Below are 12,267 nucleotides of genomic sequence, written 5' to 3' on the forward strand. Positions count from 1 at the left end.
CTGAGTTTGATCCCATGACTTGCTTTGGCCAGTGGAGTGAGGCAGACGTAACCACGCCAGGTCTGAGCCTGGGCCTTCGGAGGCCCGGTGGTCCTGCCAGTGTCAGGACACTGAGGAGGGCCTGGCAGTCTCACAGGCTCCGTTCTTAAATCATGTGGCAAGATGGTAAAAGTGATGGGGAGTCTGGCCACTGATGGCCTTCTGTACAATCCTCAGTTTATTTTGAGGAAGTCCCACCATGGTCAACTTTGGAACGTTTTCACCACCTCAAGGAGAAACCCTTATACTATAGAGCACCCCTCCAGTCCTGAGCACGCACCCCTTTGGTCCCCAGCACCACCCCCCCCCCACCCCCCGCCTCTGCCCTGGAGCAGCCACTAATCCACTTTCTGTAGATTTCCCTATTGGGAGATTTCACAAAAGTGGAACCATACAGTGTGTGTGGTCTGTGGCTCCTTTCGCTTGGCATAATGTTCTCAAGGTGCGTCCATGATGAGTATTGGCACACAGCAGAACATCATTCCTTTTTATGGCTGAATAATTTTGCACTCTGTGGGCCACCATTTCACATTTAGGTTGAACGTTTAGGTTGTTTGTACTCCTTGGCTACTGTGAACAGTGCTTCTGTGGACTTCCGTGTCCAAGTTTTTGTTTAAGCACCAGTTCTCAGGTCCTTTGGGCAGATAACTAGGAGTGGAACAGCTGGGTCAACAGCAATGATTTTTAAAAGAACTTTCCTGGCAGAAGGTCATATGAAGACCATTAGATTTTCTCAGAATTGAGGAACTTTTTTTTTCTTTCAAGAACTCTTTTTTTTTTTTTTAAATTGTTTATTTGGCTGCACCGGGTCTTAGTTGCAGCATGTGGGATCTAGTTCCCTCACCAAGGATCAAACCAGGGCCCCCTGCATTCGCAGCGCAAAGTTGTAGCCACTGGGCCACCAGAAAATTCCCTCAAGAAACTGAATGCTTTTGGTGGCCATAAAGTCTGCACTTATTTCAAATATAATTCTAACCCAATGAACTCTCAAACCTTGAGTCACAGAAATGAAGTCATTTCTCCCCTAAGCCAAATGCTGACCCGTGAGATCGCGCCTGTGCTCCATGGATCCATACCCAGTGTCATCTGGGAAAATCTCCCCTGACAACCATCAGTAGTACCAACGAGAAGGAAAGCCCTCCCTCATCTTCACTGGTAACAACTCTGACAATTCAGTACATTCTGGCAGTTTAGACCTGAACCAGGTAGGTGGACTGGGACTCCAGGAAGCTTGATCTTAACCCTGCTGGAGCCTGCGTGGTGGTACCCTCAGCTCTCCCGTTGGTTTAGCCACGTCGCATCGTGCCACCAGTGGGTAATTTAACACAAGACTCTCGAGTCCTTTGTTTAAGCAAGAAATCTAGTGGGTCAGGCTAGGCTGGGTTATGCTTCTGTGGAAACACACAAAAACAAACGCAAATCTCAATGGGTTAAACCCGGCACATGCAAAGCCCTCTTCAGGGCAGGTGCCCTCCCTGCGCCCAGTCAGTGACCTAGAGCAGCATTTATCCAGTAGGACGTTGTGATGATGGGATTTTTCTGTATCTGTCCAGCACCGTGGCCACTGGGCACAGGCCACATGGTGTTATGCAGAGCTTGAAAGGAGGTGGATGTGACTGAGGAACTGAATTTTTAATTAATTCGTTTATTTCTGGCTGTGCTGTCTTCATAGCTGTGCTCCAGCTCTCTCTAGTTGTGACGAGTGGGGGCTACTCCCCATTTGTGGGGCACAGGCTTCCCATTGCGCTTACTTCTCTGGTTGCAGTGCACGGGCTTTAGGCATGCAGGCATCAGCAGTCCTGCCGTCTGTGGGGTCGCACAGAGTCGGACATGACTGAAGGACTTAGCAGCAGCAGCAGCAGTAGTCGTGGCCCACAGACTTAGTTGCCCCGAGGCACGTGAACTCCTCCCGAACCAGGGATCAAACCTGTGTCCCCTGCATTGGCAGGCATATTCTTAGCCACTGGACCACCAGGCAAGTCTGGAACTAGGAATTTTTATTTTACTTTATTTCAACTGACATTGAAATTCGTGGCAAGTGTGGCATGTGGCTATCTTATTGGACAGTGCAGATCTAGATAGACAGAGATTCTCTTCTCCTCAGTCCGCACGGCTGGGAAAAGAAACACGCACTAGCTCTTAAAGACCTTAGGCGGGAAGTGACACGCGTCTCAGTTCTAGTCGCAGCCCATTGGCTAGAATGGTCACAAGGCTGCACCCACCTGTAGAACCCACCTGGGAACGGTGGTCAGGAAAGGAAGGGGAGCCCGAAAAAATGGTAAGCGCTGGAAATATCTACCAGGCTCCTTTTGATTTTACCTATGCGTGGAGGAGAAACAGAAAATACCATGACCCTATTATGTCTTAACCAAAACAATTCACGTCTTCAAGAAGAATTCAGCAGGGTCGTCAGTGGAAGCCTGAACTGGGAGAAACACTGAATTCTTTTCCAACAGCGACACCGTGTGGCCATTTTGGAGAACTGCAGCTGCCCACATCCCCTCGGATCACCAGAAATCCGTATGCACACTATAGAATCATTTCCTTGAGATTTGCTGTAAAGTGAATCACCATCTTAGGCTTGGTGATTTGATACTTTTTTTTCTTTTGCCATATGGCATGCAGGATCTTAGTTCCCAGACCAGGGATCAGGCCCACACTCCCTGAATTGAAAACGTATAGTCTTTTATTATTATTTAAAAGATGCATTTATTTATTGGTTGTGGTGGGTTTTCCTTGCTTTGGGTGGGCTTTCTCTAGCTGCAGCACACGGGGGCTTTTCAATGCAGAGGCTTCTCTTGCTGCGGAGCCCCGGGCTCTAGGCGCACAGGCTTCCGTAGTTGTGGCGCTTGGGCTTTGTTGCTCAGTGGCATATGGGATCTTTGCGGAGCAGTGGACAAACCGGTGTCCTTTGCATTGCAAAGTGGAGTCACTGGACCACGAGGGAAGTCTCCCAGAACTTTTCTGTATTTTCATGTTTTCCTTTCTTTAGCTTGTTGGGTGTTCATGTGCTTGGTTTATGCCTCATGGTAGCAAGATGGCAATGTTTAAATCAGAGCCTCAACCAATTTCTCTCTCTCTCTCTTTTTTCTCTATTTTTGAGGACCATTATGAACCTATGGGTTTTTACATATTTGACATCTTTCAACCTGCTTGCCGACGTTCTTCTTTTGAAGCTTTAATGGTCCCACCTTGGGTTTCTTCAGCGTTTGGACAGAAACCCCATCATCTCTGAGAGCATTTTTGTGCTTTTGCTGTGACAAGATGGTCTCAGCTCACCTTCATTTTTCCGGCCTCAGACCTGGATCCAGTCTTTATGCCAAAACTCGGGTTACTCCCAGAGGGAAATGACATTTAGAGATGATAATCTGTGCTCCTAGCAATCTAGAGAGATATCAAAGTCTCCAGGCCCTCAGGGGTCAAGACGCTCCATGTCTATGAGTGGGAGAAACTCATTCCAATCAACAGTGCTTCTGCCTCTGGGTCTCGCTCCTCTGCCCCTGTTTCTTTAGTGTCCTTCTGCATCAGTCCCTAACAGGGTCTGTTAGATAAGCAGGAGGAGCTTCTGTTACATCTTGGCAGCCCCCAGAGCTGTCCATCCTGTCATGTCTGTCCAACCCCCCTCCCCAACCTCCGTCACCTGTCACATGACTCCTTTCCCTCTCTCTCCAATTTGATCTAATTTCTCTCTCTGCTCTCCTGAGGCCGGCCCAGCATAAGAGGATTGGAGCATTTGCTAAATGGGACCAGGACAGGGTCAGAGGACCGGCTGTGGGGGAGACTCAGGGGCCAGGACGGCCTCAGGAGGGCGGTAGGGGGCGGTAGAGGAAGAGGGAGCTGGAAAGAGAGGTGAGTGATGCTCCCACCTGAGATGGGAAGAAACAGAGGGAGAGGGAACGTTTTAAGAGGGAGGACATGCTCCCTGGCTGTGATGGTTAGCAGTATTTGCATGGTTGTGCATGCATGCGTGCTAAGTCATGTCAGACTCTGCGACCCCCCAGGGACGGTAGCCCGCCAGGCTCCTCTGTCCATGCGGATTCTCCAGGCAAGAATACTGGAGTGGGTTGCCACGGCCTCCTCCAGGGCATCTTCCTGACCCAGGGATCGAACCCCAGTCTCCTGCATTGGCAGGCAGGCTCTTTACTACTAGCGCCACCTGGGAAGCCCTTTGCATGGTCACCAGCGGCATATTTAAAGAATAAATAAGATAAGCTATAAACGAAGAGGGTGTGAGCAAGAGGGGTATGGAGGGACTGAGAGAGAAAAGAAACATTGTCCAGAGTTTTAAGCAGTACGCGCTAGTCACTGTGCAAAGGACTAGGATTCCATCAGCTCCTCATAAACCTGTTTCAGCCCAGTTCAGTTCAGTCGCTCAGTCGTGTCTGACTCTCTGCGACCCCATGAATAGCAGCACGCCAGGCCTCCCTGTCCATCACCAACTCCCGAGTTCACTCAGACTCACGTCCATCGAGTCAGTGATGCCATCCAGCCATCTCATCCTCTGTCCTCCCCTTCTCCTCCTGCCCCCAATCCCTCCCAGCATCAAAGTCTTTTCCAATGAGTCAACTCTTCGCATGAGGTGGCCAAAGTACTGGAGCTTCAGCTTTAGCATCATTCCTTCCAAAGAAATCCCAGGGCTGATCTCCTTCGGAATGGACTGGTTGGATCTCCTTGCAGTCCAAGGGACTCTCAAGAGTCTTCTCCAACACCACAGTTTAAAAGCATCAATTCTTCGGCGCTCAGCTTTCTTCACAGTCCAACTCTCACATCCATACGTGACCACAGGAAAAACCATAGCCTTGACTAGACAGACTTTAGTCGGCAAAGTAATGTCTCTGCTTTTGAATATACTATCTAGGTTGGTCATAACTTTTCTTCCAAGGAGTAAGCGTCTTTTAATTTCATGGCTGCAGTCACCATCTGCAGTGATTTTGGAGCCCAAAAAAGCAAAGCCTGACACTGTTTCCACTGTTTCCCCATCTATTTCCCATGAAATGATGGGACCAGATGCCATGATCTTCGTTTTCTGAATGTTGAGCTTTAAGCCAACTTTTTCACTCTCCTCTTTCACTTTCATCAAGAGGCTTTTGAGTTCCTCTTCACTTTCTGCCATAAGGGTGGTGCCATCTGCATATCTGAGGTTATTGATATTTCTCCTGGCAATCTTGATTCCAGCTTGTGTTTCTTCCAACCCGGTGTTTCTCATGATGTACTCTGCATGTAAGTTAAATAAGCAGGGTGACAATATACAGCCTTGATGTACTCCTTTTCCTATTTGGAACCAGTCTGTTGTTCCATGTCCAGTTCTAACTGTTGCTTCCTGACCTGCATACAGATTTCTCAAAAGGCAGGTTAGGTGGTCTGGTATTCCCATCTCTTTCAGAATTTTCCACAGTTTATTGTGATCCTCACAGTCAAAGGCTTTGGCATAGTCAACAAAGCAGAAATAGATGTTTTTCTGGAACTCTCTTGCTTTTTCCATGATCCAGCGGATGTTGACAATTTGATCTCTGATTCCTTTGCCTTTTCTAAAACCAGCTTGAACATCAGGGAGTTCGCGGTTCATGTATTGCTGAAGCCTGGCTTGGAGAATTTTGAGCATTACTTTACTAGCATGTGAGATGAGTGCAATTGTGTGATAGTTTGAGCATTCTTTGGCATTGCCTTTCTTTGGGATTGGAATGAAAACTGACCTTTTCCAGTCCTGTGGCCACTGCTGAGTTTTCCAAATTTGCTGGCATATTGAGTGTAGCACTTTCACAACATCATCTTTCAGGATCTGAAACAGCTCAACTGGAATGTCATCACCTCCACTAGCTTTGTTCATAGTGATGCTTTCTAAGGCCCACTTGACTTCACATTCCAAGATGTCTGGCTCTATATTAGTGATCACATCATCATGATTATCTTGGTCCTGAAGATTTTTTTTGTACAGTTCTTCTGTGTATTCTTGCCACCTCTTCTTAATATCTTCTGCTTCTATTAGGTCCAGACCATTTCTGTCCTTTTTCGAGCCCATCTTTGCATGAAATGTTCCCTTGGTATCTCTAATTTTCTTGAAGCGCTCTCTAGTCTTTCCCATTCTGTTGTTTTCCTCTATTTCTTTGCATTGATCGCTGAAGAAGGCTTTCTTATCTCTTCTTGCTATTCTTTGGAACTCTGCATTCAGATGCTTATCTCTTTCCTTTTCTCCTTGGCTTTTCGCTTCTCTTCTTTTCACAGCTATTTGTAAGGCCTCCCCAGACAGCCATTTTGCTTTTTTCCATTTCTTTTCCATGGGGATGGTCTTGATCCCTGTCTCCCATACAATGTCACGAACCTCATTCCAAAAACTGTATATATTTAATATATTCAGCTGAATGAGTTTGGATATAAGTGTAGCGAAATTTTGAATAAAAATGCAAGTGCAACCAAGTATGTCTGTGATCTACACTGTGCTCCGTCCACTGCCCGAGTCACGGCAGATAAATCAGGGCTAGAGGAGATTGGGCAGCATCTTTGCTTCCTGAGATCATCTCCCTGGGACTTACGATGGGGAGGGGAATGCCGGAGACCCCAACAGCACCAACTGCCGAAACGGAAGTCTCCTGGTCACCAAGGAAACACGGGAAGATGTGAGTCGGGGGTTGAGAAAGTTTTGATCTTCATCTGCCAGTGAGTCCCATGTCCCCTTCAGCTCACCTCTGATCGTGCCTGTGCCCTTATTCTGCAGATGCTGGCCTGACTGGCCTAAGAGGTTGGGGCACGTGGTGAATCAGACTAGGTCAAAGCCAAGGAAAGCTGCTGGGGAGAAGTCCAGGGACCTGAAGGGGTGGGAGAGAGGCCAGAGAGAGGGAGAAGGAAGGGCAGCACACAGGGCAGAGAGACCGGAGATGGGTGAGTCAGAGGAGGGAAAAGATGGAGATGGGGGTCAGGGGGCTGTCTCAGTGGTAGAATAATGCCCGCATGCATGCTAACTCGCTTCAGTTGTGTCTGACTCCTTTTGACCCTACGGACTGTAGCCCACCAGGATCCGCTGTCCGTGGGATTCTCCAGGCAAGAATACTGGAGTGGGTTACCATGTCTTCCTCCAAGGGAATCTTCCCCGATCCAAGGATGGAACCCAAATCTCTTAAGTCTCCTGCATTGGCAGGCAGATTCTTTACCTCTAGAACCACCTGGGAAGCCCGGTAGGATAAGACCACCCATTTACTCAGCACTTCCTGTAAATTAGTGTCCAGTGTGTCAATTGCACACTCCGTGTAATTCACACCCACCCCCAGTGATGACTGTTACCCAAAGTCTCACAGAGGTCCAGCTGTCCACATGGCTTTCTCTGAGTGGTCCAAGAAGCAGATAAACTTGGTAAAACTCAAGAGAGTAGAGGGGTTAAGGACTGAGGTCCTCAGCTGGGCAGCCTGGTTCACGCTCAGCTTAGACGCCCGCCGTCTTCTCAGAAAGGCAGTTGAAGGCTCTGATGTTTGGTGTGACCTCCTGTAGGTAAGGGATTAGGTTGCTGACCTTGAAGGACCTTTCGTAAGGATATTAGAGCATGGAGGACAGCAGCTGTCACATGGAAAGTGACACGTGTGGGTGGGACCTTGTCTGTTTTCTTTTAGGGAGTAGGGCTGGGGTGCCTCAGTTCCCTTCCCTTTCTGCCCCACCCCCTAACTCTCCCTCTCTGCCTCTCTGTATGTCTCCTCTGGCTCCAATCTCTCTCCTGTGTCCCTCAGTCTCCTTGTGGGGCCTGTGTGTGTGTGTGTGTGTGTGTGTGTTTATCTCCATTCCTACCAGGGCCTCTCTGATAAACACGGTCTCCTTCTATCCTCGCAACTGTCTCTCTCCCCCCCGAAACCACAGTCTGTCACGTGGACCTCTAAATCCCTGCTAATTCTCACTCTATTTTGCTGAGGCTGGCCTGTCCTAAGAGGATTGGAGCATTTGCTAAAGGGGACCAGGATGGGGCCCGAAAATTGGCTGTGGGGAGACCTAGGGGTCAGGATGAGCAGCAGAGAAACTGGAGACAGAGGGGACAGGTAATTGGCACAAAGTTACAGAGATCGAGGACCCCAAATGCAGGCTTTGTGGATGTCAATCCATCTGTGATTGGACCCTTGACTGAGGACAAATTAACCAATCTCTCCAAAAAACGACCACTGAAAATCCATGTGCGTGCTCAGTCGTGTCCAGCTCTTTGCGACTCCGTGGATGGTAGCCCCTCAGGCTCCTCTGTCCATGGGATTTCCCAGGCAAGAATACTGGAGTGGCTTGCCATTTCCTTCTCCCGGGGATCTTTCTGCCCCAGGGACTGAACCTGCGTCTCCTGCATTGGCAGATAGGTTCTTTACCACTGAGCCCCCTGGGATGAAATTCCATGAGGAAAAAAAAAAAAAGAAACCCCTACCTCACACCATACATCCACAATCAGTTCTAGTTGTTTTAAGACCTAAATATGGGAGTTAAAACTGTTATGATTTTAGGGAAGAAGACATTATCTTTACGTGATAATGAAAGATATCTTAAACAAGAGGAAAGAGAAGAGCAGTAGGGACTTCCCTGGTGGTCCAGTGGCTAAGAATCCTCCTTGACATGCAGGGGACTTGGGTTCCATTCCTGGCTGGGAAATTAAGACCTCACATGTTGCAAAGCAATTAAGTCTGCATGCCATGAATACTGAGCCTTCATGCTACAATGGCTGCAAGGAAGCAGCGACGATCCCACATGGCCCAACTAAGACCAGGTGCAGCCAAATACCCACATGGCCCAACTAAGACCAGGTGCAGCCAAATACCCACATGGCCCAACTAAGACCAGACGCAGCCAAATACCCACATGGCCCAACTAAGACCAGACGCAGCCAAATACCCACATGGCCCAACTAAGGCCAGATGCAGCCAAATACCCACATGGCCCAACTAAGACCGGATGCAGCCAAATACTTTTTAAAAAGCAGTAATGCTAGAGAAGAAAAGAGCAACTCCTCCCTCCACACCCCTGTCCCAGAAACCCCCGTGTTGGTCGTTCATCCATATCCCACTCTTTGCAACCCCATGGACTGTAGCCTGCCAGACTCCTCTGTCCGTGGGATTCTCCAAGGCAAGAATACTGGAATGGGTTGCCATTTGAAACCCCTGAGCTATACTGGAAACAGCAGACTGGGGATCTCAGACTGTTCTCTGTAAACTGTTTTCAGCTTTTGACAAAACATAGGCCTTGAATGTCAAGTTTTTTAAAAAATTATTTTTGACTGTGCTGGGTCTTCATTGCTGCGTAAGCTTTCTCTAGTTTATTGAGGTGGCTTCTCCTGTTACAGAGACCAAACTCTAAGATGTGCAGGTCTTAGTAGCTGTGGCGTGTGGGATCTTCCTGGACCAGGTATTGGACTGGTGTCCCTGGCATTGCAAGGTGGATTCTTAACCACTGGACCACCAGAGAAACCCCGAATAGTCAGCGTTTATAAACTTTTATGTCAACTTGAAAACGGGGGCCCATCTTGTAAAAAATCATTTTAAATTTATTTAAAAATTTTTTATTCTATTTTTTTTCAGCGTATCAGTCTGCCATTGATGTAAACAAAAACACGAATTCATCACGAAAGATAACGAGGGGCACTGAAACACACAATATTAAAATCAAGAAAATTCTACTTATAGAAAATACACATGGGAAAAATGTTTAGCCACCAAAAGAGATAGATATATAAATTCAAACAAATTGAGAAAAATGGACGGGGCGGGGAGGACAATTTACAAGTATTCCTAATGTCCAATTAACACCTGAGAAGAGCTTACTTAACTTCTGCACCATTGGAGGGATCAGTATTAAAACTACAAAGAAGCCGAAAGAGGGCAGATCAGCAAAGATGAAAATGTCTCAAATCCTCAGCATTCGGGGGGCTGGGTGAATGATGTTGGTCTAGCTTGCACAGAAAGTTCTGCAGCATCCACGAAGCCGGAACACACACGAACTGCCAGCAGCGATTCCATGGACAGCAGTTCCCAGGAGCGCCCCAAATAACCACCCGGGATCTTCAGGCCTCACAGTGACACAGAAACACCCCCTCCCCAGGCTGGATCAAGGGAGGTGCACAGAGTAAGGAGCTGTGAAGACCAAACCATCGCACCTTCCCGGACGTGGGGGCGCCACGTGCAGGCTCACAGCGCCCTCGTCCTCTGGCCGCTCGGGGTCTGCGGGACTTTGCGGGGACAGATGACCACGACCCTATAAATCCGTGAACCGTTGGGAGCCGAAATCGTCCTCATCCACAGGGGACACAGAATTCAAGGGAGAGGAGGGTTCGGAAAAGTGCTCCTGGGATGAGAACATCAGGGCACAGTCAGGAACCAGAAGAGGATCTGGGCAGTAGTTCGGGGCGTCGGGGTCCTGAGGCCAGCCCGGGGCCGGGGCCGGGGCCGGGCTTGGAGCAGCCGGGCCGTACACGTGGACGCCCTGTGCCGGGACCCACATGGCCGGCTGGTGGCTGGAGACGCCGGGCTCGGGCGCTGGGAGCACCCCCGCGGGGCTGGGGGGAGGAAGGCAGCTGTAGAGTCCCGGGCTGTCTGGGAAACTGGGGCTCGCAGCTGCGGCAGCAGATTCCGGGGCGGGGGCGGGGGTCCGGGGGGCTCCGGGGTCCGTGGGCGCATGGCCGGCCCTCTGGTATCCACCCTGGGCCTGTTGTCGTTCCAGACGGGAGCGCTGGGCCCGGCGGTTCTTGAACCACACCTGGGAGGGGGCAGACGGGACCAGGAGGAGGGGGTGTGAGAGGTGAGTCTCTGCTCGGGAGGTGGAGGGGTGAGGCTGTCCAGCTGAGAATCCTGCCTCCCCTCTCCCTCCGCCCCCCAGACCCAATTAGAGGCTCCTGGGGTTCAGGAGGCAGCGGGAAGGGGCACAGAGGGCAGGGGCAGGGCTTGGGCACCCACGGGGCAGGAAGGGGTCTGCCCGAGAGGCTCCGCGGGGTCAGAGGCCCTGAGGGCTGGGCACCGGGACACCCGGGGCGGTGGGGGGCGTCAGGCAGGCCGGATGCGGCTGGCGCGGTGATACAGCACACGGTTGACCCGGGGTCCAGCCCTGGGTCCGCAGCAGGGAGACCCCTTGCTTGCTGCGGGACCCGGGGCAGCCCAGGCCCCTCTGGCCTCGCGGTCCCCAGCGGTGGCTCCGGGAGGGCGGAGGGGTGGCCCCGGGGCGGGCGGGCTCAGACCTGCACTCTGTGCTCGTCCAGGTGGAGCCTGGCCGCCAGGCGCAGGCGGTCCTGGTAGCTCGGGTACTCGTTCTTCAGGAAGGCTTCTTTGAGCTCCTCCAACTGCTCTTTGCTGTACACTGTGCGCTCCCGCCGCTTCCTGTTTGGGGGCGCGGACCTCCGCGTGGGGCCTGACCAAGGGGGAAACAGGGTCCCATCAGCCCAGGAACAGCCCCCAGCCTGCCTGGTGCCCTCCCCCTCCCTGGACCAGACCCAGGTGAGCGGGTGGGACTCAGGCCCGAGGGCGGGAGGAGAAGCCTGGGGCATCCGGAGTGAGGTTGTTGGTCAGAGCCTGGCTGTCTGCCCTCCAGCCCTAACCCCTGCACCTCTCTGGGGCTCAGTGAGCACAGCTTGGAAATGGGCTTGATCTCAGCCCATGGAGTACTTATTCCAGGGCCTGCCCTGGGAAGGCAGGCAGGACAGGCTCCTTGGTGACCCTTGGTGCTCTCCCCAACCCCCTACCGTCTCCCAACCAAGGGGGAGCCACCCTGACAGGGGACCCCCGAGGACCAGGCTCCCTGCTCCCCTCCCTCAGTAATGTGGTTCCACCCCCAAACTCCACTAAGTCCCAGGAGGCCAGACTCACTCATGATGGACTCGGGTGCTTGCATCCTCCTGCTGTTCTGCCGTCGGAGTCTGAGGCTCTGCTCACAGGCCTGGGACAGACATCCCGGTTTTATGCCATGCCCACCTTAGGCACACCCTAAGGGTCCTGAAACCCACCCTCTCTTGCCCCACCCTCAGCCTCCCTGCCTTGCAAGAGAGTCATTAATAATTGGTTAATCCTTTTATTTGATGTTGTCGTTCAGTCACTCAATCGTGTCCAACTCTGAGATCCCATGGATGGCAGTTTGCCAGGCTTCCCTGTCCTGCACTATCTCCAGAGTTTGCTCAAACTCATGTCCATTGAATCTATGCCATCCAGCCATCTCGTCCTCTGTCATCCCGGTTCTCCTCTGCCCTCAATCTCTCCCAGCATCTGGGTCTTTTCCAGTGAGTCAGCTCTTCACATC

At 51.0% G+C, this 12,267-nt stretch overlaps 1 protein-coding gene across 1 annotated transcript; it reads right to left on the bottom strand.

Annotated features, from left to right (window-relative positions):
* Nucleotides 1-10,354: 10,354 nt before the first annotated feature.
* Nucleotides 10,355-11,865, bottom strand: LOC138096847 (tetrapeptide repeat homeobox protein 2-like). Its single transcript, XM_068993100.1, is given in 4 exon segments — nt 10,355-10,624; nt 10,627-10,740; nt 11,216-11,385; nt 11,841-11,865. Coding segments are annotated over 4 exon segments (579 nt in total).
* Nucleotides 11,866-12,267: the final 402 nt, after the last annotated feature.

The sequence above is a fragment of the Capricornis sumatraensis genome, chromosome 20, assembly GCF_032405125.1.
Source record: "Capricornis sumatraensis isolate serow.1 chromosome 20, serow.2, whole genome shotgun sequence".
NCBI classification, from domain to species: domain Eukaryota; kingdom Metazoa; phylum Chordata; class Mammalia; order Artiodactyla; family Bovidae; genus Capricornis; species Capricornis sumatraensis.